Source organism: Drosophila nasuta, chromosome X, assembly GCF_023558535.2.
Source record: "Drosophila nasuta strain 15112-1781.00 chromosome X, ASM2355853v1, whole genome shotgun sequence".
Taxonomy (NCBI): Eukaryota; Metazoa; Arthropoda; class Insecta; order Diptera; family Drosophilidae; genus Drosophila; species Drosophila nasuta.
The window spans coordinates 24,984,242-25,011,918 of NC_083459.1; the positions used below are offsets into that span (position 1 = coordinate 24,984,242).

At 36.7% G+C, this 27,677-nt stretch overlaps 2 protein-coding genes and 2 non-coding genes across 6 annotated transcripts in view; 3 read left to right on the forward strand and 1 right to left on the reverse strand.

The window, feature by feature from the left end:
- LOC132795512 (tyrosine-protein phosphatase 10D) overlaps positions 1 to 27,677 on the forward strand; it is a 66,823-nt gene that overhangs the window by 29,943 nt on the left and 9,203 nt on the right. For 2 of the 3 annotated variants that reach the window (XM_060806259.1, XM_060806260.1), the window contains exons 3-5: positions 24,661 to 24,910; positions 26,670 to 26,951; positions 27,136 to 27,183. In XM_060806259.1, coding sequence (XP_060662242.1) covers positions 24,661 to 24,910; positions 26,670 to 26,951; positions 27,136 to 27,183 — 580 coding nt within the window. The remainder of the gene's footprint in view (positions 1 to 24,660; positions 24,911 to 26,669; positions 26,952 to 27,135; positions 27,184 to 27,677) is intronic. The other variant, XM_060806261.1, reaches the window with a different exon arrangement.
- On the reverse strand, positions 13,568 to 14,111 carry LOC132795582 (uncharacterized). Its single transcript, XM_060806377.1, has one exon. It carries the CDS (start codon positions 13,974 to 13,976, stop codon positions 13,632 to 13,634), a length of 345 nt encoding a protein of 114 aa, XP_060662360.1. The 5' UTR covers positions 13,977 to 14,111; the 3' UTR covers positions 13,568 to 13,631.
- Positions 25,953 to 26,023, forward strand: Trnag-gcc (transfer RNA glycine (anticodon GCC)). Its single transcript has one exon. It is a non-coding gene; the product is annotated as a tRNA-Gly (tRNA).
- Trnag-gcc (transfer RNA glycine (anticodon GCC)) lies at positions 26,541 to 26,611 on the forward strand. Its single transcript has one exon. It is a non-coding gene; the product is annotated as a tRNA-Gly (tRNA).

Consider the following 27,677-nt stretch of genomic DNA (forward strand, 5'->3'; position numbering starts at 1 on the left):
AGAAAAAAAAGTGGTCAACATTTAAAAGACGTTTGAGAATATGTAACAAAAAGATACAACGAAAGATCCAAATTTTGAAAATTGAAAATCAAATTTCCTAAACTTTTCTCTACTGTCATTTCTAGTATTAAGATTCTTAGCTTATATTTGTTGATACACTTGATACACATATATCACAAAATATACCATTGCTAATATCCTTTATATTCTACAGTATTGAAAATATACCATAGAATACTAAATATACCATTGTTGATATACTTATATGTAACAATATTGAAAATATACTATAGAGTACAAAATATACCATTGTTTATATACTACAATATTGAAAATATACCATATAACACAAAATATACCAACTAAGCACTTCAAATAAATCAATTTTAGAATTGCATTCTTGTTCTTAGAAGCTGTCTTTACTCTAACCAAATTCTGATTAAGCCCTTCTAAGCATTTGGGCACCGGGTAGCAAAAAGTTGGCAACATTACAGCGATTGCCTCGTAGTTTGTCTCATTAGCGGCATCATTAGCGGTTCGGCAATAGTTCAACAATATAGGAGAGAAACGGAGAAGAGAAATGAAGTGAAGAGAAGTAATGGGAAAGGGGGGAAGGGAGCTTTAGCAACGAGTTCAACGAGTCGGTTTCATTTTGCAGTCGTTAACAAAGGAGTTGCCTCAAACATTTCCGCCTTTGCTGGCAATTCCTGTAATTTGCCGCAGAGCATTTGCCACCGGCCGCCAGGTGTCGCTTAATGTCGGCCATTGTGCGATGAGGAAATTGCATTTGCCTGCAATCTGCAATCTGTTGTCCTTCCAATTCCCATTCCACATTCACTGGTTGTTGTTGCTGTTGTTGTCGTCTCGTTGCCTACATTTCCGTTGCAGACAAAAGGGGCGTGGCTGTTAGACGCCCCCCTTGTTGTTGAGCCGCCACAGCAACAGATAGTGAAAACAATGTGAGGAGCATTAAGAGAAGCGTCAATAGCAAATGAAATGACGAAAGGATTGCGACAAGCGAAACAGAGAGAAGCATTGAGAAGCGGCGAAGAGAAAGAAAGAGAAAAGTTGTAGGAAAGAAGTTCAAAGTAAAATTAGAGAAGTCATTCAAGGAAAGAAAGAGAAGAGATTAGAAAAGTCAGTACAAAGTTAAAGGAGAAGTTTTGAAGAGAATTGAAGAGAGCAACATCAAAGGGTTATAGATTAGAGAAGTATAACGGACTAAGTAAGGTGAAAAATGATTGGAGAAGTCAGTAAACAAAAGATAAAGGAAAGTTGCAATGAAGAAGAAGTGATTAGAAAAGTTAGTACTAAGTTTATGGAGAAGACTAGAGCAAATGCGAAAGGTTAGAGATTAGAGAAGTATAAGGAAGAAGTATGTAAGAAGTAAGGGAACAAGTGATTAAAGAATCCAGTAGTCAAAAGTTTAAAGACGTTTAGTGAAAATAGATCCAATGAAAGAAGTAAAGAAGTAAGAAATATCTGAACATTTAAGAGAAGTTAGTTTTGAAAGAAAGAAGTAAAAAAGTGATGTACTAAAGAAGTATTTAGAGAACTCCAAGGGGAAAAGTAAAATAGAAGTACTCATCACAGAAGTTAATATTCCTCTTCTCCGATTGTGGAGAACTTCGAAGAGCTGCAATGACTGAAGTAAAATGAGAAGTAAGAGAAGAAGTAATTAGAAAAGTACAAGCGGAAAGTAAGAAGAAAACTTACTAGAGAAGTATAAGAGAGTAAATTATGGAAATCCATTAGAGAAGACAGTGATCACGGGTTAGAAGAAGATTGGCAAGAAAAGATGAAACGAAAGAAGGAAAAAGATAAGTCAAGAAAAGAAGTGATTAGAGAAGTACTTATTAGAGAAGTAAGTACTCCACTTTTAACTCCGATTGTGAAAAGGTCCAAAGAGCTGGTGCGAAATAAATTAAGAAAGAAGACAGACAGACACTTATTAGAGAAGTTTAGAGCAAAGTAGCTATCAAAGAAGCAAGAGATACATATGAAAAGTGAGCTGCCAGCAAACGAATGACACTTGGTGCAAATGTGAAAAGGACTCAAGTGGAGTCAATATGCAAAAATGAAGTTGAGAGCAATAAGATTGCATTAGCTACCATTCAGTTGCACAATCTCTGTCTCTCTCTCACTCTTTACCTCTCCTCTCTCTCTCTCTCTCTCTCTCTCTCTCTCTCTCTCCTCTCTCGCTTGATTTCACACTAAAGTCAGAGCAGTTGCCCTTGGAAATGGACGCAGTCAAAGCTAATTTTCCATGCAATTTCCCAGTCTGTTTAGTCTACGATGGGGGACAAACGACACTAGACAGATGACAGACGACAAACGACATACGACAGACAGAGTGAAAGGATGTGTGTATGTCCTGTGTGTCCTGTGTGTGTTTTCCTTGTACCCCAGAGGCGGGATTTTTGTTGCTCGATGCTCGTTTTAATTGCATCAGTGACGCTTGATTTAACCACTTTGCACAGATTCAATATATGAAAAATGGACACTGCAAATGCTGGACAAACATTCGCTGACACCAACACACACACACACACACACACATACACCTGGGCAGGATAATCAATGAAAAGCTCCTTTTTTCCCTTTTTTGGTGGGGTGCTGGCAAAATGGGTCAGAATTGGAAATAATAAAAAAAAGGCTAAACAAAGGCAAGAGAAGCAAGCAACAGCGCAACAAAAGCAAATGCCAACAATACAAAGAGCAAGAGTTGCAAGTTTGACTGACGCAAAGATACCCTGTAAATATTGAAAGAGACTTAAACTGAAATATTTAAAAGCAAGTATTTGGAAAGCAAAAAAAAAGTAAAAGTAATGTAAAGTAAACTAACAACAGCATAAAGAGTAAAAGCTGCAAGTTTAACTGACGCGAACATACCCTGTAAATGTGGTAGAAAATCTGAAAGAGACTTCAACTGCAATATTTAATTCTTTAATTCATTGTAAATGTGCTTGAAAGGCAAAAAAAAAGTTATGCTCGAAGTAACTTGAAGTAAAACTACAGCAAAAGTCGGCGATGCGAATGCTTTTGATTTCAAGATACTTTGAAGCAGGGGCACTTGAAGCTCACATGGCGTATACTTGATGTGCAATATGAATGAAAATGTTGAGTATACACTGTGAAAAAAAGACCTAGTTCTAAAATGTGTTCTTGAAATAAGAACACTTGAAGAGCAAATTCTTAAAACCACGAAAATTTGTCTAAATAATACCAAATTTTCAAAATAAGACCAAAAATTCTGGATTTGGGTTACAAAATTCTGTAATACATCGAAATTCCTATAATGTTTATATCTAGATTTGAGTGTTTTTAATCATAGCTCAGTTAGTCGAACAAAACATTCTCGATTTAGAGGTGTAAAACTATCGATAGTCAATTTTGAGCCATCGATAGTTTCGATGGTGCCACCGATTGTTCTGGCTTCTAATCGATGATAAATAATTCGTAACTAAAGTGATCAACAGACACTTGAATAACTGAATGCGCTTATTAAATCATAAAATGCGAAAATAATAAATAATAATATTTGTTTTTTTCGATCTTATAAGGTTGATGATCTTATAATACATTTTTTCATCTTATAATAAATAAAGATTTTTTCTTTTTATTAATAAGAACTCATGTTATAGGAAATGTTCTTGTGTTTTCTAACATTATGATTTTCGTGTTCTTGACGCACTTTTGAGACCAAAATTCTTAGTACAAAACCAAAATCTTGTTTCAAGAACTTTTTTTTTACAATATTGCTCTAACTATGCGAGTGCATAAAAAAATCCATATTGTGCTTTAATCAATTTGATATTGCGAGTATTTAAAGTGCGCATAAAAATTCATTGCTCATTTCATTTACAGGGTATGAGAGAGAGAGAGAGTGTTGTTGTTAGGTAATTTATTTGGGGATGAGCAAATATTTACGACAGCAACAACAACAACAACAGTAACAGAGATGTATAATGACAACAGCAACACTATAATAAAAATAATCATAACCATCAAAATTCAAATTCCGGCAACATTTTTCCCTCCCTCGTTGCCTTGCTTCGCTCTCTCTCTCTCTGAGTGCTGTACTCTCTCTCTTTGCCTGTCTGTTTATGCTAGCTCTCTCTCTCTCTGCCTCTCTGTCTCTCTTTCGATTTGCCTTTGCTTTGGCCTCTGCTCAACATTGCGTATACATAATAGCATCACATAAAGTCGCCGGCAGCATCAGGAAGTTGCCTTTGTCTGTCTTTCTGTCGCTGTGTGTGTGTGTGTGTGTGTGTGTGTGACTGTATGTGTGCGTGTGCGTGTGTGTGTGTACTCTGCTCTGTGTGTATCTGCCGAAATCTATTGATTTTCTCTGCTCCTTTTTGAGCATTCTCGCTGCTTTGTCGTCGTCTGCCAAGCTTGCTTTTATTATTGTTGTAGTTCGTTATTGTTGTTGTTGTTGCTCTTGTTGTTGTTGTTTGTGTTGTTGTTGTTGTTTGTGTTGTTGTTGTTGTTGTTGTCGGCAACATTTTGTCAGACACTTTTTTTGTGAGCTGTCGCTTCAAGATATGGCACAACAGCCACGCCAACTGCAGATGAAAGTTTCATTTGCCTCGATTTTTTTCCTGCTGCCGGTTTTCATTTTCTTGCCAACAACAACAACAACTTTGTATATATATATTTATATATACATATATGCCCACAATGGGCAACTATTGGAAGCAGAGAAGCTGCAGCAGTGTCAGCAGCAGAAGCACAAGCAGAGGTCTCAACTCGGGCAGCCCACATGTCGTATGCTTGATAAAGTTTCGCATTTTGCCATTTTTGCTGTGCGCTGCCATTTTGCACAAAAACAAGTTGCAAACACCTTGCAGCTAAATAACCATCCAAGCTATGCATTTAAAGGCTGCGAACTCAACGGTGAAAATAATCTGCAACTCAGCAAAAAAAAGGTTTGCAGTTCTATTCAATAAAATCTGCCTTTTGAATACATAGAAATGGGAAATTAAATTAAGAAATTTGCTTGACTAAGTGAGAGCTGCTTACAGAGTATATGCTAGGCGATCACATCGCTGTTGAATCGTTAGTTTCGAGAGTTGAATATTTAATTGTGCACAAAGTTTTTTTTCCGTCTAAATATATACAACTAAACATGAACTAACATTTAATTTCCCCTTGTTTAAACTTAGTATAGCAATCCTTGATAGATGATTTTTCTATCGTTAGCAAGCCAGGTTTTTGTTTTAACTATAACTCTTCATTCAGAAATAGTTTACAATGGCAAATGGTATATTTTGTAGTAGTATACCAAAGTATATACCAAATATAGCCTTCGGTATATTTATTTGGAATATCTTGCCAACTTTGATCGACAACTTGATATATTTTGCATTTTATGGTATATTTTGATTGCATTAGTATATTAATATACTGTATATTTATTTGGCATATCGACGGCAGCAATTGTTGGGTTTTTCTTTAATTGACAATTTAATATATTTTGTATTTTATGGTATTTTTGAGTGCAGTACTATTTTAATATACCGAATATAGCCTTCAGTATATTTATTTGGTATATCGATGTCATCAGCTTTCAGGTATAGCTTTGTTTGGCAATCTCATATATTTTGTATTTTATGGTATATTTAATATACCAAACATACCTTTCGGTATATATCAGCATTTTTTTGTTAGATTTTAACGATAATACTGCACTATTTTGCGGTTGAGCATACTCGACTGTAGCTTTCTCTTTATTGATTTGATTTTTTGATTTAAAGCCCATAAAACGAATTCATAAATTGATCAAATTATGCGAGTTTTTAATGTGTGAAATAAATAGAAAATGTCGAAGAGCCTTTTATCAAATTTGTCAAATACTTTAACTTATTTAAATGAAGAATTCAATATAGAATTCTATAAATGAAAAACTAAAAATGTCTCTGTACAAATATCAAGCGAATTAAATTGTTATTCTCATTGTATGTTGAGAGCATTGCGATATCATTGTGTTAGTTAGTCTTTAAGAGAGAGTTCTTTTCGTTTTTATGTATTTTGCTTGCTGTTTCGCACTTCCGCTTTTGCTTGCCGGCAACTTCCGCTGCCTCTCGACTATGTCTGTGTGTGTGCGTGGGTGTGTCTGTGTGTGGGTGTGTTAGAGTTGTTGTGTCTGCCGTTATTGCTGTGCCAAGCACCTTTTTCAGGCCATGAAAAAACCATTTTGCCGAGTTGCTCGAATTCAATTCAAACCCAAAAAAAAAAGAAACGAAAAGAGCGAGGAAAAACTGCGTGGAAACGCTGGGAAAATGCTAGGGAAAAACCATATGAAGAGTTGTTTTGTGTGCTGTCATTTTCTAGTTTTGAGGCAACAGGCAAAAGTGAAGGTGCTTCTGGAAACGAGATTTACGATTTACCCCAAAAGCCAGAACCTGAAGCCGAAGCCAAAGCCTTAGCTTCACTTTCAGTCCGTCTGTTTTTCTGTCTGTCTGTCAAAGGCAGTCGCCGCACAAAAGCTCAGCACCCACATAAGACTTTTTTCCTTTTTGCCGCCTACTCAGACGCATTGTCAGCGAGAAAGAGATAGAGAGAGTGACAAAGAGTGAGAGCAAGAGAGAGAAAGGAGGAGAAGGAGACAAACGTACTTTTGGCACAAGAATATTTGTAGGCTTGAAATTATTAAAGTGCGATTGGCGTTTACTTTTTGTTCTCTTGCTTTGCTTTTCCCTTTTCGTTCCTTCTCTCTTATTTTTTCGGGTGCAGTGAAAGTTTTTCCTTTGAATTTCAATGCGTTGATTAGCCAGCGGGGAAAATGCTGTTCAGGCATAGAAAATATGCCTGGAAATAGCTAAACATTTGCTTTTGATGTGGAATTTGATGCGTGGGATAATACTGCGCACTCTACTGGATTCTATTCGATTTCATCTTCGTATGCTTGGTGCTATTATAATCGAAAAGTAGAGCGAACTGGCAAAATCTCTTAAAAGGCGATTATATACATTGTATATATTTCGAATTGTTTAAATGGAAGCTGGATCAAGAGAGAACAGTAGAAAATACTTAAAGTTATAAAACATACCAAATTATACATTTAGTATTTCGATATACTGCTACATTTGAGTTATACCATACCAGAAAAGTAGCCTTTACCAAATCAATATACCGAAAAGTAATCAGATATACCAGACTCTATATTTGGTATATCGATAAACTGATACATTAAAAATATGTCATACTAGAATAGTAAAAAAAAAATCAACTTAATATACCGAAAAGTTATAAAATATACCAGCATCTATATTTAATATGTTGATATACTGCTGCACTCAAAATCAAGAATCAAATCAAGAAATAGCAAATAATAAAAAAAGTCAATATTTGGTATATCGATATACAGCCACACTGAAAATATAAAAAGTATCAACATATCGACATACTACTACATTCAAAATATACCATAGAATTCAAAATATACCAGATTGTCAACCAAATTAAAACTGGACAGCTGCAGCAGCATTTATCCCTTCTATAGCAATAACGATCTATTTCAAGTCGTATGCGCTTTGGCCTCGTGACCGCCGTTAAAGTCGCAATTGATTAATCAATCAATCAGGCAGCAAAGAACTCGCAAATCTTTGCGCCACCCTCAGAGCGCTTCTTCAACCCTTTTTTTTGTATTGTTTGCTAAATGCGTTTCTTATAACAAGCAAGAAACAACAACAAAGCAAACTGAATGGCCCATGTTAAGGATGTGAGGACAGGACACGTAATGCCAAATGCCAAATTGATGTGAGTTCTATGCGAATTTGATGGTTTAATGGCCAACCATAAAACCGAAAGGATAAGCGCAATAAAAAAGCGGATTTAACCTCACTTTCCCGTATTCACCCCCAAAACTTGAAATCTTATGTTTATTCTTGTTGCTTCGTTTTGCAGAAAGAAATTTGATATGTTTTTATTTGAGATTTGTCAACTATAACATTGCAATGTTTGTTCTTTTATAATTCCAGTAAAGTTGGGGAGTAGTTTTCTTCGATTTATTTTTGAGGTTATGGAGATTTGAATCTTAAATACTCTAACATTTATTTTATTCTTCTACTTTGATCTCTCTTTTTGAGGTTAAGAATTTGTGAATCTTTACTTCTATAAGATTTATTTTATTTCTCTTCTTTAATTTCTCCAAATCTACTTTTCCCAGAGTATCTGCTAGTCGAACACGCTTCTGTTTGTTTAATTGCTTGAGCATTTTCGTGTGCTTTGCACGCTTGCAACCCTAGAAACGGAAAAGCAAAAGAGGAACCTAGCAAATGCTTATGGAGTGTTTGTTGCTGCTTTGCTCTCGCATTTCGATTGTCTGGGGAAATGTGCTAAACAAGGAAACAAAGCACAGGGAGAGAAGGAAGAAGCAGCAGCAAAAAAAGAAGAAGAAGAAGTCAAAGAAATGGCGAACAGAATTAAACAAAAGTAAAAAGAGAAATGCGACGAGGCAGACGACGTTGATTTATATGCAGAGGCAAGCAAAAAGTGGGAGACTTCACAGCTAAAAAAGTGTCCTTGAAAGAATGCGTGTGTGTTGGTGTATGTGTGTGTGTGTAGGGATAGGGTAGCCACTTCACAGCGCACAGGTGGCACATAGCCACTGGCAATAACAACAAATAACAGCAACAACAACGGCAACAAATACAAAATTTGTCTCACAAATGGACGCCATTTTGTTTGTTGGCAACAGTGACAACCCTGACAGCTGCAAACAGCATTTTCAATGTGTGCTTTAATTTATAATTCATAAAACGGAGTACAATTAATTTGTACATGATTTTAAAGCAAAATTACAGACACAAAGTTTCTGTTTTGGTAAAGTTGAAGATAGTGATGACAACCCTGGCAGTAGAGACGGCAATGAAACTGCGTCCAGCAATAAAAACAATACAATAAATCTGCATAAATCAAATGCCATCAAAGAAACATTGTTTCAGTCAAGTGGAAAATAACGATGACAACTCTGGCAGCAGTAAACTGATTTGAATATCATTAATTTGCACAGCAATTATTTAAAAAGTGAATCCGAATAAGAATTTCATATTATAGAATCATGTTCTGAACATTGTTTCAGTTTTGATAAAGTTGTCGATAGTGATGACAACCCTGGCAGCAGTAAATGAATTTTATACTGCGCGCTACGATTTGAATGTCATTAATTTGCACAGCAATAGTTTATAAAGCGAATTCTTTTGAACATTGTTTCAGTTTGGGTAAAGTTGATGATCATGATGACAACCCTGGCAGCAGTAAATGGATTTTATACTGCGCGCAATGATTCGAATATCATTAAATACAATATGATTTTTATATTATAGAATCAAGTTTTTAACAATATTTCAGTTTTTGTAAAGTTGAAGATTATGATGACAACCCTGGCAGCAGTAAACTGAACTTATACAACTGAATATTATTCAATTGCAGAACAGAACAGCTTTAAAACTGAAATATAATCTAAAATGTATATCATAGAATCATCTTTTGAACATCGTTTCAGTTTTGCCAAGCTTGAAGATAAAGCTTAACACAAATCTGATCCGTTTGCTATATCATATAGTAGAAAAAACAAATTCAATATGTGAATTAAAATTATATCGCTGTTATTTCAATATTTAAAGTTATCTGGAAAGACCAAATTAAAGAGTTCAGAAGAGTACAACAAAAAAATGCCTATCTACTCAAAATACCCTATAAAACGAGTGGTTGCAAGTTTTATTTGGCCGCGTTGCAAGTAGCAAAGTCTCGACAGCGAAACAATCGTAAAGTTGCAGATGCAGAAAGGCGAGGCAAATAGTTTCATTTTGGTGTGCAACTTTGTGCCGCATTTAATGCAGGCAGCTAAGCAAAAAGTTTCTTGAACTTGCTGCGGCGACACACAAAAGTGGCCAAAAAGAAGATTGCACAACATAAAGTTCCTTGGGAGTGACGCGCTGAATACCCTGTAATAAAGTAGCGCCTTTTGTTAGGCAACTGCAAGGCATAAAAAAGGGCAGAAAGTAGGAAATGCTGTCATTGCTGCTGTTGCTGCTGCTGTTGTAATTGTTGCCCCATAAAAAGAGACAACAAATTGCATCATTAATGGAAATGTAACAATGCGCGAAACTGCAGCCGAGATGTGAAGAGTGAAGAAGGGCACACAGATAAAGAGAGAGAAAGAAAGAGAGAGAAAGAAAGAGAGAGAAAGAAAGAGAGAGAGAGGGGGAGATAGAGAGTGGCACCTCGCCAAGTCGCGACTCGCGAGTCGACAACAATTTAAATCATGAGAGCAACTGTCGCGCCCATTTTCATTGTTAGCTGCATAGATAGACGCTAAGAGTACTCGAGTTGCCTCACAGCAATGTAATCCAATGAAAATCTCACAAAAAGCAAAAAATATACAGATTTCCACAGAGAAAAACAGAAAAGTAAAGGCGGAAGTTGATTAAATATCTTTGATGATCTCACATTATTTGCTCGTTTTTATCTCAGTCGTTGTTTAGCTCTACTGAGCAACTGAGAAGTGTGTATTAAATACGCATATCAATCATTCAATCAATCAATCATCTAGCAGGCAATCAGTTACAAAATTTTGGTATTGACAAACTATTTAGCAATTTATCCACCCAACATTTGAATACATTTTGCTGTAAAGCACATTTCATCAATCAATCAATCATACCAATCAATCAATCAACCAAGCATTTAACAACAATTATGTTCAATCAATGAATTATGCAATCAATCAATCAATCAACCAAAAATTCAACAACAATTTCAATGAAATATATAATCAATCAATCAACCTACTAAATATTTAACAACAATTATGTTCAATCAATCATTCAATCAATAAATTATATCGATCACTCAATCAATCAATTCAAGAACAATTATGACCACACAATCAATTAATCAGTAAATTATACCAATCAATCAACCAATCATTTAACAACAATTATGATCAATCAATCGTTCAATCAATAAATTCTACATTAATATCAAGCAAATGTTTTTTCTATACAACTCAACTGATTATCAATCAAGCCAACATTTTAACACCGATCAAGCAGCTTTTTCTGAAATGTTCATATGATCAATCAACCAATCAATCAATCAAGTTATCATTGTAATGATGGTCGAAAATCTCTTTTTGCAGAGCTAATTTGATCAAATAAGCAATCAATATTAAAATACCAATGAAAATTCCTTTTACTGTAAAGCTAATGGGATGCATCAATCAATCAATCAACTTTACATTGTAATAATAGTCAAATATCTCTTTCCGCAGAGCTAATTTGGTCAATCAAGTAATACCAATCAAAATTCCTTTTTTATAAAGCTAATGGGGTGCATCAATCAATTAATCAATCAATGTTGGAACTATTTTTATTTTACTCCTCTTTTTGATCTCAATCAATCCCAGAATTCCCAGCTAACTCTTCCTCTCTCTTTTTCTTCTTTCTAAGTAATGACAGACAAATGGAAGTGCATCGCAGCAGTCCAAGCATTTTTTGCTATGTCTGGCTTAGATTGGCTTTTACAGAGATTAAAGAGCCTGACACGTATAGAAAACAGATTGCAAGTTATCGAGCAAGATAGCAGAACGTATTCCATGTTTTTTTTTTGTTGTGTTTTGTGTTCACAGCCTCTTTTTTGTCGTTCTTTGTTTTTATCAGCTATCATCAGCTACGGAATGCAGCAGGTGATGTGAAGTAGGCTTGAGGTTGGAATTGGGGATGCTTTTTTTTTTGTATGTTAGCTAGGAATAGGGACGATGCAAACAGCTTTTGGTTCAACAAACTTCAATTAATGTCGCACGGCTGTCGCTTTTGTTGCCTTTGTTGTTGTTTGTTTGTCTGTTTGTATGTGTTTTGAAACTAGCGAACGGCGAATAAGAAAAACATCAGCAACATCAGCAGCAGCAGCAGCAAACTTGCAACACTTTCAAGTGTTGGCTGCTGTTGCTGCCTCAATAACGAGCAACCTCCTCCGCTCCATTCCCCTCCGCACATTTGTGCCCCTCTGGCCACGCGGAACTGTGTTCCATTCATAAAGAAAATACTCTGAAGCAAAAAAATAGAAAAAAATGGGAAAATTATACTGAAAAACTATTCAGCAAACTAAACGCAACGCCTCAACGAGCTCGCCCATGTGGGCGTGGCATCATTTGCTCATTCATGCACAAGTGTATGTGTGGGTGTTGCTCCTCCTCCTCCTCCTCCCCCTCTTCTTCTTCTTCCCCTCTATTCACCATTCCCCATCCATCCCTCCCCATGCTCTGGTTTAGTTTATGCTGCGCATTTGTTGATTTTTTTCTGCCTTTTTTTTCTTGTTTAGGCAAATGTTGATTTTAGTTAAAATGTTGCCATAAAGCGAGCATTGAGAACGATTGACGGAGAGAGGGAGGGGAGGAGGCGGAGGCGGACGGAGTCTGTTGCGCAAACATTTTTGTGTTTAGCAAATTTTAAAGGCATTTTTTGTGTGGTCTTTGGAGCATTTGTTTTTGCTCATAGATTGCTTTTGGATGTGACAAGCATAAGCTTATGATAGTTTTGTTCGAGACACCGAACAAAACGATTCACGGATCATAGAAAATGCTATGAACACAGAGAATGTGCACACAGCGAAGGAAAAAACGTTTAATCAAGGCAAACACATTTTCAATTTTACAAAAAATCATTGATTGATTAAGAATGTGCAAACATTTAATGCACATCCTAAGCAAATTCTTAAATTTTCATTCTTGCTTAAAGAATTCCGAAAAAATACTAAAATATATCAAAAGCATATCAGTATAATATTAAAATCAAAATATACCAGATTGTACACTACATGTTAAAGAATTCATATTCTTGATTTAAGTAGCAAATTGCAATGCCAAAAACTGTCTAAAAAAGTAAAAAACAAAACCTAAAACACTGCATTAAAAATGTGCATTACAAAATATACCAGATTATACACTATGGTTGCAGGAATTTAATTTCTTGATTGAAAGTTACTATGTTAAAATCTGTTAGTCCTAAAAAAGTCTGAAAAATACTAAAAAATATTAAAGGTATGTCAATATATACCACAGTGTATAAAATATACCATAGACTACAAAATATACTAGAGAGTAAAAAATATACCATATAGAACAAAATATACCAGATTCTACACAATGAGTGTGGCAATTCAAATTCTTGATTTAAGATGAAAATTGTAATGTTAAAATCTGCTAGTCGTAAACAAGTCTGAAAAATACTCAAATATATTGATACCTGAGAGTATAAAAAATACCATAGATTACAAAATATACTATAGAATAAAAAATATACCATAACCCATAATATATACCACAGCCTATAGTAATACCATAGAATACAAAATACACTATAGAGTACAAAATATACCATAGAATACAAAATACACTATAGAGTACAAAATATACCATAAAGTACAAAATATACCATAGAGTACACCAGAAGTAGCCGGTATACAACTTTTTAAATTCAAGAAGCCTTAGTGCATGAAATCAATGTCAAACAATTCATCTACTCTTGATATTTGAAACAGAAAACCATTTGTAGAAACAGTGTAGTCTATTTATTTTTACGCTACACAATTGGGGAGAATCAATTAGAAGGCAACACTTCTGGCTAGACGACCACCTCGCAATCATCGTTGGTATAGAATAACGTGGAGATGCAGGCACAGCTGCCAAAGGCGATGGCATGATTGTAGCGCCTGGCCAAATGGATCATGAAGATGATGATGAGCAGCATGACAACAAGGCAAACAATTGGCAATTTATTGGCGAATTGATATCGAGATGCGGCATTTTTAACCGCCGCCTTCTGTTGGGCAATCTCGATGCGTATTCGATGGCCGCATTCACAGCAACGCACCTGACTGAAGATCTTGAGCAGTTGGACGCATCGTTGATGATTGTATCTCTGAAATGTTGCATACAACTCATCCAGCAGCCTCTGCGCCTCACACATTGTCGCCTCGTCCTCTGTCAAATTACTAAATCAATTGATTCGATCACTTTTTTGCCAACACACAAGAAATTTCATCTTATACACTAAATTCAAAACTAAATTATAATCTGATTTTACGTATGATTAGTAGTGCTTAGACATCTGAGATTTGTTTGAAGAGCAGCTGATAAAACTTCACTGATCCTTGAGCTCATATTCCACATAACGTATACGCATTAAGTATACGCAACAAATTTCAATTCATAAATAGTTTTGTTGCCTATTTAGCTCTTATTCCTTTTACTTTCTGCTCAAATCCATTTAATCGCTTTTAAACTTCTCATCGAAATATTATGTATAAACTTTTAAACAACTAAATTTTCTTTAAATAAAACAAGGTAAGCTCTTAATGGCACTCGTTTTTGTCTTTAACCGGGTATTTTGGTCGTCGAGCACACTTAACGCGCGCTAAACACTTGCATTCAGGCAAAAACATTTGCCAAACGCTACACGTAATCTCAGTGCCAGCAAATTAAGGCCACATGAGCTAACTACTCTACACCTAGGGAAATGTCGACTGTTGCTTGCAGCTTGTCACATTTAAAATATATTGCAAGAATGTGCAATCAATCAATCAATCAGTGAAGTTAACATTGTAATGATAGTCAAATATCTTATTCTGCAGAATTAATTTAATCAATCAAGCAATACCAATCAAAATTCAATTTTCTGTAAAGCTAATGGGATGCATCAATCAATCAATCATTTATAGATACATTCAGTCAAGCAATACCAATCAATCAATCAATCAAGTTAACATTATAATGATAGTCAAATATTTCTTTTTTCCAAGCTAATTTGATTAATCAAGCAATATCAATCAAATATATCTTTTTGCAGAACTAAGTTGATCAAGCAAAATTCCTCTTTCTGTTAAGCTAATGGGATGCATCAATCAATCAATCATTTTCTGGTACATTCAATCAAGCATTACCAATCGAAATTCCTTTTTCTGTATAGTATATGGGATACATCAATCAATCAATCATTTATACCATGATTGACACATACATTCAGTTAAGCAATACCAATCAAAATTTGTTTTTCAGTAAAGCTAATGGGATGCATCAATCAATCAATCATTTATAGATACATTTAATTAAGCAACATCAATCAAATAAATTTTTTTGCAGAACTTATTTGAAAAATCAAGCAACACCAATTAAAATTCCTCTTTTATAAAGCTATGGGATGCATCAATCAATCAATCAATTACTTACAGGTACATATGTAACTGACGACTGCTTTTAATATACTTATTTTCGATTGCACTTACTTAAAGTATTTCTTTAAATCAAAAACACTTTTCAGAGTATTCAGAAATCGGTCTGTAAGCTTGATAATTGTTTGGCCAGTTGAGTTATGAGTTGAGTTGGTAATACGAGCATTTGGGTCGCAATGTTGCAAGCTAGTTTTCTGGGCTAAGATGCGCTTGCCCCAGCTGCTGTTGCAAGTGCAGCAAAGTCGCAGCCAGGCAACCAGCCGGTAAGCCAGGCTAACAACATCGCCATCGAATCCTTTCAAGTCGCCTGCCGCTTAATTAAAATGTTGTTGCATGCCCCTTTTGTGCAGCATTAATTAGGATTAATGTAGTTTGCTGCACCAACAATTGGACACCGTAACAACTCCTCAAACTCTGCACCGCCCCCCTCTTTTGCTGCCTATGCCAGTCATCAAAGTCGTAACTCGGTTTTGCTTATTTGTTTTGTAGTAGCTCAACTGACATTGACTTAATTAGTTTTCGCCAGGCTAGAACAACAACGGCAATTTGAAATCGCAATCCCAACTGACATTTGAGAAGCTACAAAAAGAAAAACTAAAAAAAAAGAAAGCCAAAACGCTTTGCGCTTAAATGCTAAGAGTCTAAGGGCCAAACGACAACAATTGTAATTCCCTTCCTCTCACTCTCACTCTCTTTCTCTCTCTTTTAGGGTTGTAGTCGCATTTCACTTAATTGCATTTCGATTTCTTGTCGCTAAATACCCTGTAATTAGGCAACTTTGAAATAAACAATTTACATACTAAAACATGCAAGAAAGCTACAGTCGAGTGTGCTCGACTGTGAGATACCCGCTACCTATTTTGAATAAAAGCAAAACAGTGCGGTATTAATTTAAAAATATACCGAATTAATATACCACAAAAATACTAAAATATACCAACTCTCATATTTGGTATATTGATATAGGACTCCATTCAAAATATGCCATAGATGTGAAAATATACCGAAAGCCATATTTGGTATATCGATTAAATACTATATTCGAAATATACCATAGAGATATCCAAATAACAAAGCAGTGTGGTATTATTCTTTAAATATACTGAAGAATATATCACAAAAACTACGAAAAATATACCGAATGTCATATACCAAAGCAACTAAATCCCGATTGTCGCAAAATATTGAACTTTAAAAAAAAAAATAAACATACTACATAATTATGTTGAACAAATACTAAACAAAATAACCGAAAAAATGGCATTTCGTTTTGAGAGTTCTGGCATTTTTCATTTATAATCCATTCCATTTACAATTCAAACTAAGTACAGGGTCTCTGACAGTTAATACTTCTTATTTGTTGCCTTGCCAATTTGATTTTTTTGCCATTTCCGCGCTAAGCTATGATTACCATATAAATCATTAATAAAAGTTGAAACGATTTCAACGTTTTTTTTGTTTCTTTTTGGGCATTTTAACTGTTCTCAATTGGGGAGCTATACAATTAACTGTTATGGCCAATTAGCGGACCTGCTCCGCCAGTTAAAATATTATGAGTTACACAAAAAAACCCTCAAAAATCATAAACATAGAAAAGAGAAACAAGTAAACACACAACCAGAAACATAAGCTCATAACTTTGGATTTACCAATCAGTGTAAAAAGCGCAGGGGATTTAAAAATAAATAAAAGTACTTTTGATATGGGAAATTTCCTAGTTCTTTCCTAAAACATTCGACAACCGTTCAGAGATATTATTTCATCTATTCCTAGACTAAACTCACATTTTTATTTAGCATTTAAAGTTGCACCATCAATTTGCATGCATTGCACATATTTTCGACATTTATTGGAATACTACTCGGTCGGGCAGTATATCATTTCCCATAATAGATTACCATCGCTCTCTCTACTCGTACTATTTTCATTTCTTCCCTCTGCCTTTCCCTCTCTCTTGGTGGCTATATTTCTTTCTTTTTTCATCTTTTTTTTTTACTTTGCTTTTATGCATCTCTCTCTCCTGGTGTCATAACGAGTATTGATTTTCATTGTTGCCAGGCGTTTCTTGTGCTATGCAAATGATTCTACCCTCCTACTCTACCCTCCTCCTCCTTTGTGACCCCATCGACTCGCTACAATCATAAAATACACATACAATAACTTACCTCCGTCTCTCTCACTCCACTCCATTTGGGGGGCAAGCATAATTTATGCACTTTAGAGCAAATGTGTGCGTTTATTTGTGGGTTGAGATGGCAAACTCTGGCCAAGCCCTAGACCCAGTCGTAAACTTGGGCCAACTTAATGAAAGCTTTTTTTTGTGGCATATCCTTAAAGTTACTCAAGTTTACTTTCTATTCGACTGCAACAAAATTAAATGAACATTATATTTATAGTTATGAAAGTTTTTTATTGGTTAGGTTGGCTTTAAGTTTATTGCAGACAGGAAACAATAGCAAAGCAAAGTAGTAGAATTATATGAACACACCGAATTAGCCGTAAAAATTGAAGAAAATAAAAACTGAAGTTACGCTATAAAATAAATCAGTCGACCACACGAAAATTTTCTTTTTTATGTGCGGTATAATTGCAAGTAAATGTTGGAGGCGATTGATTGATGGCATGATTGATTGATTGATTGCAGTAAACAGTGCAAAGTGAAAATGAATACGAGCGTGTTGTTGTATCAATATTTAATACGTTGTTTGTGAGGTGTTTAATTACTCGACTGGGCGAGCACGTTAAATAATGCAAAATGCTCTTTTTTTCCCAACAAGACAAACAAATAAACGCAGACCGGCTCCCAACTTTCCTCATACTTTTTGCCTTCCCCCTCCCAATGGCAGGAACCGACCACGACGACGACGATGAGGGGAAAAAAAATTGTAAAAATGTGTGAATATGAAAATGTTCAACTGTCTGCCACTCGTTGCCTCTCTTTCTCCCCTGCATTACCTTCTCTCTCGCTCCTGAAGGCGCGCGAAATGTTCAATAATGCAAGAACATTTGCGGAAGGCAACAGTGCGACATAAAAGGCAATATACGAGTATGTTCGTATCGAGATCAGCCACATTTATGTAGGAGAGCAGTTGACACGATGTCTGGGCCACTGTCAAAGAGAAAAATGCACGAAAAAGATATGCATTACCGTGTGAATGAATGAATGCACATTTTTGTATATTCAAATATTTACTATATGTAATAATAATAAAGTGTATTTTTTGGGAACAACACAATATACCCGCTATACTTGATAGCCCCATTACAGGGCATGCGAACAAACAACGAGTCTATAATTTATGCATGACTTTTCAATTTGCAGCAATGCTACTGGGCTGCGATAATTTGTGCCCAGCCCTGGCATCGCCTATCGTACCTGCCTCCAACTGACAAGTTGTCAATTGTCCAATCGAAGGCGAGAGAGAAATAAATAAATAAATGGTACAAATAAAGACATGTGCTCTCTTTTGGTACTCTTTATTCTCATTGAAATGAAAAGGATTAAGTGCAACTGTATGAAAAGTATGCAAGGGAAATGAGCATGAACTTTGGACTGCAGTCGAACTCGCTGACGCCATCTTTTGTAATTGCCTAGGCTCTAACTTTATGGAGCTAGAGTGAGTGTGAGAGCAATTAACAAGATGGCGCCTCAGAGCATCAGCATAAAACTTAAGTCGCAACTTTTCAACGCACACACACACAAATGAAGCTCGTTGTCACGCACAGAGCCTGAAAGCTGCTTGCACTGCTCCCTCGCCCCTCGCCCCTCTCGCCAGCCACCAGGAAGCATCCTCTGGAAGTCGTAACCATTCAGCAAAGCTTCTTTTATATGCCTATTTGTCACAATATTTGCTGTGAAAGGCAACTAATAAATTCTCTTACTCTCTGCTCCACTTTGACTGCAAGTTTCGCATACACACACACACACACACACACGCACACACAAGAGAGTGATGTGTGTGCGTGTCTCTTGTCAACACTTTGCAAATTGCGTTGCAAAATTGCGATCCAAGAGGAGGCCAAATGTGCCATGTCTAAGTGTATAGTCATGTCATCTCACTCCCACTCCCGTGCCCTGAACCTTGCAAATAGCTTGAGGCAATTTTCTAATTCCATGACTATATGACTTTGTGTGTGTATTGTGTATTGGTTGTTGTTGTTGTTCTTGTTTGAGTATCTAATTCGCATTGTCCAATTGTTGTTCATTTGCTATGATAATTGATTTGTTATTGTAATATTTCAATTATGCAAAAATCAAAATAGAAACTGAAGTTGAAGCTAAGAGTTCACAAGAACTAGTTCACTATGGAACTATAAATAATCGATGCGCTTTTATTGTGCACTCACACACACACACACACACGCACATACGCAAAGCGACTATCCAATGGCCCCTGAAGCAATTTCAATTTAATTCAAGCTTCCTGTTGTCATTGCTGCTGCTGTTGTGCCCACTGTCTTTAAAGTATTTTTATGTTGCTGCGCTGCAATTGTCGTTGACATTGTTATTGTGGTTGTTGTTGTTGTTGCTTTGTCGCGCATTTCTTATGTGCGCCGCTGTTATGACAACAACACAATCAACAAACAAACAAGCAACAATTCTAGTCACGCACACACTTAGTACATACATACATACATACATATGTACATATGCACACACATTTAGCATCAGCTGAGCGCGACTTAACGAAAAGTCTGAGAGAGCGCAAGAGAGCTGAAAGCAATGCAGTTGAACAGACGCGCGCTCGCTCAACTTAACTAAGCTCAGATCAGTGCTGTGCCGTTGTTGTTGTTGTTGTTGCTGGTGGAGAGGCGGCAATGCGAATGGAACGTGCAATGCATGTCAAAAATTAACCGAAAATAAAGAAGGAAAAAAATGCAAAAAGGGGAAGCGAGCAGCAACAGTAGCAACAGACAGAGACAACAACTACTTGTACATACATAAATGGGCATAAATTAAACGAGGGCTGACTGAATTGGACTGGGTGTTGTACACACACACACAGAACTACATAATTGTGTGGGTGTATTTGTGGGGTTTCTTACACGCAATGCACAGGTACACAGACAGACACACACACACACCCACATCTAGACTGGGCTTAGCTTACAGACTGACTGACTGTCTGACTCACTCACTCACTCACTCACTTAGTCAGTCATTCAGTTACTCACTCACTCACCTATTATTTGTGCTGCGCTTTGTGGATTCTCGTCGTCGTCATCGCCAAGGCAGTCAACCTGAAACTTGCAGCCAACTTTTCACACTTTAACACGGCAGCAAACTAACCAACTATGCATTTACATTCAGCAAAGCAGTCGTGTCTGTCAGTGCGGCACTTTATGCTAATTGCGCTACGTTTGCCTTTTGGTCAGGTAGCAAAAAAGCAACAACTACAACAACACAACGCGCGCGCGGACCCATCGAAAAGTCAAGTGCGGGTGAGAGTGCACAGCGTACTAGAAAAAAACAAAAATGCAACTACTAAAGGGAATGCCAAATGCGGTAGATGGCGCTGAGGAGGCGAAGCTTTTACAAGTGGGAATGCGACAGGCTACAACAAGATGGCTGATGACAACTACTCATTAGAAATTTGCAAGGAAAGGGGTGGGGCCCACCTGTTGGTAGTGACATATCGATAGACATATTTATCGATTAGCACCGAAAGCGTTGTCGCACGTTCAAATTATCAAATTAAAGTATTATCCTGTTATTATTAGCACAATTTCTATAGCATACTTTTTGTGTGCCGTAATAAGGAAGTTATTTGTTAACGAGTAGTATAATTTTCTACGCAGCAAATGCAATGCGAGTATCTTGTCATGTGTTTGGGGTTGACTCTGACTACTTTGCTTGAATTATTCAAATAATGTTAGCTTATTATGGTTGTTGTTGTTGTTGTTGTGTATTATTCATTGTTGTTTGTTTTAGCATACGCTGCTGACATGTTTGTGTGTTGTTGTTTGCTTTGGTTTTGTTTTGTTTTGTTTACTCGCTTGTTGTTTATATTGGCCTTTGTTTGCCGCCTGTCACAACAGCAATGCAGCCAAAGTTAAAGTTTAGTTATATAGTATAGACATACATATGTATACAATAATTATCTTATACTTGTATCTTGGGATAAGAAATTGCAAATATTTGCAATAATTGTCTAATTTATTTCTAATGCGTATGTAGATTGCAATTAAATGGACAAAGTACAACAGTTGACCGCATAGATGGCGTTGTTGAAATAAACAGAAAGTAGTTCAAGTGCTTCCAAAGCGACCTCTCCTTTTCATACATACTTTTTTCATAGCTGACCACGATATACTCGATAAGTTTCAAGACGACCCTGGACGAGTCAAAGCCAAAGCCAAAGCGAAAATCAAAAGCGAAGGTTAACCGCCACTTTTGTTGATAATTATTATTAATTCATTCTCTTACTGTTGATGTTGTTGGTAATTTTTGCAAATACATAAAAAAAACTGGTAATTGTTGTTGGCTTGAACCAATTTGAGGTGACGGGCGATGAGTCACATTAAGCGACAAAAATGCCCAATAATTAACTCTGCCAATAGCAAGACGTTCACTATTAAAGAGAGAGAGAAAGAGCAAACTACCAAAAGATCGCAAGAGCTTTACGTTGTGCTTTGCGTTTTTTGTTGTTGCTGTCGATAATCGTTAACTCCATTGCTGCGAATATTGCCAATTGCATAACGATGTGTGTGCGCTAATTATCATGATTATCAGCATTCGCCAATGATCATAAAGCACAGCAGCGAATGTCTTAAGAGCAGAAGCAGCAGCAGCAACAGTAAGCAAAGCATCATGTAATTCGCCCAAAAGCGAAAAATGAAACAAACAAAAAAAAAAACAGCCAAAGAAATGAAACGCACAAATTATGCAATGCAGCCAAAGCAAGACTGTGCGAGTGTGTGAGAGTGTAAGAGGGAGGGCAGCAGGTGGCGCGCACTCACACACACACACACACTTTTCTACTTTGCTTAGCAGCCCGCCATATTGCTATTATGATACCCTAAGTAAGCCAAGCACAAAAGGGTATATACATAAATTATATATAATAAGTACATTATTATTAAGAATATATATATTCAAACTGTAAATAAATAAAGTAAAATGAAAATGATTTTACAAGTAATGTTTGTTTGTCCTAAACATGAATCACGGGTATCTCTTAGTCGAGCACATGCCACTGCAGCTTTCTTTCGTGTTGCTGTTTTTGTCATTTCAGGCGCCGCCGTTTCGACGAGTTTCGTTGTGTTTCATTTCTACTTTTTCTTTACCTACTTATGTTTGGCATGCACGTGTGTATGTGTGTGTGTAAGTTGTGTGTAAGCGAAAGCGCAACATAAATTGCATTTCAAATTGCCGCCCAGTTGAACAACAACAACAAACGAAACGAAAAAAAAAACTTGTTACAAAAAATGTTGCGAAAAATGTAGAAACAACAAATAGAAGCAGAAATGTAGAAAAGTGTAACATTGCACACAAAGTAATTGATTATGTGATGACAGACAGCGAGCAGCTAATTGAGCGAAAGAGAAAGTAACAATAACAGTAACAGCGGCAAACGTATAAAAGCTTTGCAATTTCAATGCATATGCATGAAATGTGAAAGAGAAGCAAATAATTAACTTATTAACTGACTGACTTAATTGATATGCTCATTCCACTTTGTTTTTTAGTCGTTTTTGCTCCTATATTATTGCCATAATAACAGTAGATGATGTAAATTTTAAAATGTAGCTTGGGTTTCTAATTTATGCTGCCATCATTCTGCACTTAACTGGAGAGTGACAAGTTTTATGACTCTCTATGTTCGTGCTCTCCGCTCTTGACTCTCAATATGAAGTGCAGGCAGCACGTTTATGCGTACGCGCATATCAAGATAAACTATATTTTGGTAGCACATATTTGAAATCACTATATTGGGCAAACTAAAAGAGAGATTCAAATAATTTAAACCGAGAATGTTTACTTTTGTTTTCAATAATTAAAAACTCACCTATGCGAATTTCTAAAAAAAAAAAAAATTAAAAAAAATAAAAATTACACATTTCAAATGATTAATAATAAAATAATCAACAAATGGTTTTCTAAACTGTTTTGGGCATAAAAACGTTTCTCTCAGTTCATGAACTGCACACTGAACGCATAAACGTTGCCGCATGTAATTTTATTTACATTTTACGCTTTTTTCGCGCTACTCATCAATCATTTGAGCGCGTGCTTTTTGACTGCGCGCCGCCATTTTGCGACCCGCCCACAGAGCAACGGTTCATGCGTCCGTCTGTCCGTCCGTCCGTCTGTCCATCTGTCCGCTGCCTTGTTGATTTGATTAAATTGCAGTCCTCGCAGCCAAATAATTCAATTGAACAAATGAAATTCGGAGCGTTTTTCGTGTTATTCGTTTTTTTTTGAAAGAAGAAAAAAGCAATTTGCCATAAATTATTGTTAGCTGCGCGCAAATGGTTGACAATTAACGTAAAATTTTGCCGAATTCGCGCAACAAAATAAAACCACACTATTGATTTTAGTTGAAAGCGTAGTGAAAACAATTTGCTGCAGTGTCAAATTAAGGGGATTGGACTTAATGATGCGACAGCGATTTATGATCAATTAAACAACGCTGTAATTAACTGAATTTGCTATAATTTGACAAGTAACAATTTTGCACACCTTAATTAGAAATCAAAAAAGCTTAATAAATAAATATACAGTACATAAATTGTAAACGGTTCTTTTGAACTCTTTACAACACTGCTAGCGCCGACATTTTGAAGTTACAATGCAAGTCTCGAATTTCACAAGTCTGAGAGACGGACGAAAGTTCTTAAGAGCCAGACAGGCTGGAGTCGGAGTCGGAGACGGAGTCGAGGTCGGAGCATTGAGAGCAAGGGCGTGCCCAGCGCAGTGCATTAAAGCAAACAACTAATGCCACACTCTTTGCGCACTTTGCAACACTACAAACATTTCAATAGTGCATAATTTGTGTGCACAACTTGCCGGCTCTTTTAATCCATTAAACGGGTGGCGCCAACTCCCCCCTTCACCCTCTCCATTCCCCTTTCCCCAGTCGTGCTTTTTGCATTCATTATGTGTTGCAGCTTCCTCTTTATGATTTTCATTCGCGACGTCGCGAGCAGCGAGCAGCATCATTGTTTGCGGTGTTAATATTTGGCGTCTGCCACCACCAGGCAAGGACAGCAAGGACAACAAGGACCCAACATCAACTCGTCATCAGTCATCAGGCGCCGTGCGCCATTTTATTGTCAGCTTGTTACTTTTGCCGGCTTATTGTGAATGTCATTGCACTTTTTGCAGCCTTTTCTTCCCTTTTCAACTTTAACTCCACAACACTGCGAAATAAATGTCCCAACTATATATTCACATTGTTTTATCCGCTTCTTTTCTTTTAGCACGCTCTTGGCGCAGATCTAGCCATTAGCATACCGAACAATCCGGGACTAGACGATGGCGCCTCCTATAGACTGGACTATAGCCCGCCCTCGGGCTCACCGGAGCCAAACACAACGATTGCCTCGCGGGACATTGGTGACGAGATCCAATTCTCCAACGCCTTGCCCGGCACCAAATACAACTTCTGGCTGTACTACACCAATTTCACGCATCACGATTGGCTCACCTGGACGGTAACCATAACAACAGGTAAATTGAATATTGCAAGGAATCATTTCCAGTCTCAATTTAGAATAATCTATTAAGGACATGAAAGTAAAAAACCATTTTTGATGCCAATAACTCTTCTAGTCTTTGAGTTTAAAGAGTCTAAGAGGACGGACAGACAGAAAGTCTATACATATATTTAAAATTGTCTAATACTTACATTTACTCTGTCTTGGGTAAATTTTTTAAAGTAAAAACCACTCTTGCTGCCTAGAACTCTTCTAGTCTTTGAGTTTAAAGAGGGCGTACATACAGAAAGACGAAGAAACATCGATTTTATGGATTTAAAATTGTCTAATACTTACATTTACAATGTCTTGGGTAAATTTATAAAAGCCCTGAAAGTAAAATACACTTTTGATATCAATAACTCTTCTAAATTGTGGCGATTTAAATTATTATATGAAAGCCATGGAAGAATAAACCACTTTTCATGTTAATACCGCATCGAGTCTTATGGATTAAAGTGTTCAAAAGGGCGGGCAGACAGAAAGACGCAAATAAGTCTTTATATGGTTTTGAAATTGTCTAATACTCACGTAAATACCTCTATATATGGATTCAAAATTATCTAATACTTACATTTAAAATGTCTTGGTTAAATTTATAAAAGTCCTGAAAGTACAAACCACTTTTGATGCCAAGAACTCTTCTAGTCTTTGAGATTGAAGGGTTCAACAGGGCGGACACACAAAAAGACGGAGACACGTCGATATATAGAATTGAAATTGTCTAGGTAGCTTCAAGGAAAACTTGTAAAGAATAAAGAGAGAATTTTAGAATTTTCAATTGCAGAACGACTTCATTGAATTTCTTTAAAATACCTTTCAATCTCAATGCAGAAATTTTTTTCTCAACAACTTTGCTAAACAAATGAACTTCACAAAGCTTCACCTTTTCATTTCACAAAATTTGAAAAAGATCTTAGACAGATAAATAAATATAGTTACTATCTTGCGGTCAAAAAATAGATGTCAATAGAGGCAAAATTAGTGAAGCTTTCGTGCGTTAGCAAAATCACGAAGCATCGGTGGTTCAGTGGTAGAATGCTCGCCTGCCACGCGGGCGGCCCGGGTTCGATTCCCGGCCGATGCAAAAACCACTTTTTTGAATTACTTTCCCACAAAAAAAACAACTTAGTTCGACGTAACTGAGGTCAACAAATCTTCGTAGCACCCACTTGCCGTTGACCAATGCGTAAAAGAAAACTTTAAACTCATATATTTATGAGTTATATTATTATATCTTGCCTAGTGTTATCTCACTCACGCACGCACACTTGTTTTTGTGCCGTTGTGTCGTTAAATTTGTTTTCATTGCTGTCAAAAGTAGAAAGTGAAAGATTGCTACGCAAGCAGATCGCACGATTAAATGCAAAAACAAAAGCAAAAACACGCTGCGCCTCAGCAGCAGCAGCAGAAACAACAACTACAAGAAAGAGACGAGACGAGTGAGCGAGCACTCAACTATGGCGCTTAGCTAAAAATAAACACACACACACACACACACACAGAGTTAGACAGACATGGCTAGAGTGACAGACTGAAAGTGCGGGAGAGACACAAAACAGCATTGATAATGTGAAAGCTTTTAAGCTGCGAGCTTGCATCAAGCATCGGTGGTTCAGTGGTAGAATGCTCGCCTGCCACGCGGGCGGCCCGGGTTCGATTCCCGGCCGATGCAAAATCAACTTTTTTTGGATTATTTTTTTATTAATTTACGATTTTTTTTAACTTTTCAGCACCCGATCCGCCATCGAATCTGTCGGTGCAGGTGCGCAGCGGCAAAAATGCAATCGTATTGTGGTCACCGCCCACACAGGGCAGCTATACGGCCTTCAAAATCAAGGTGCTTGGCCTCTCGGAGGCATCGAGCAGCTACAATCGCACCTTCCAAGTCAACGATAATACATTCCAGCACAGCGTCAAGGAGCTGACACCGGGCGCTACCTATCAAGTGCAGGCCTATACCATCTACGATGGCAAAGAGTCTGTCGCCTATACGAGTCGAAACTTTACCACAAGTGAGTAGATTGTATATTGAATTATATTCTTCCATTCTCTGTTTTCTGGTGTCGGAAAATATTAATAACTATAACAACAACAACAACCATATTATTCTCTGTTCTTTACACACTCTTAACTCTCTTGTGTGCATCTCTTGTAATTGTAACTAAAAAAAAATAAATAAAAATTTAAAATAAAAAGGTCGAAGGACGCGGCATAAAGAATTGCTGGATATTAAAATTTTGAGAGGTAATGTAATCCCATGAAATTTTCGGCTCGTCTACAAAAATTGCATGCCGCACAATTTGCTCGTCGTTGTTTGTATTTTGTTTTTGGTTTTTCTATTTAAATTACTATACTATACCTGCCACCCCTGACTGGTGTGCAACCCTGACCCCAAGCCAAGCCAACCAAAACTGACCGCTGGCAATGCGCCAAATTTATTTCACCAGCCAAAAAAAAAGTAAAGCTAAAAAAGAAAGAAATTGCACAGCAACCATTTTGGCACTTTCTCCAACCACAGTCGCTCCCTCTCACTCTTCCTCTTCCCTGGCTCCATCGGCCTTAACCTCAACCCACATTGTGCACGCTATTTGCATTTGCCACCACAACAAAGTGCGATTACACACACAAATATCCTTATATCCCAGCTGCACAGTTGAACATTTAAGCCATGAATTGCATGGATTTTTATGCTGACGCGACAACTCTATGCAATATGACTATTTGGCAATACTGTTTCA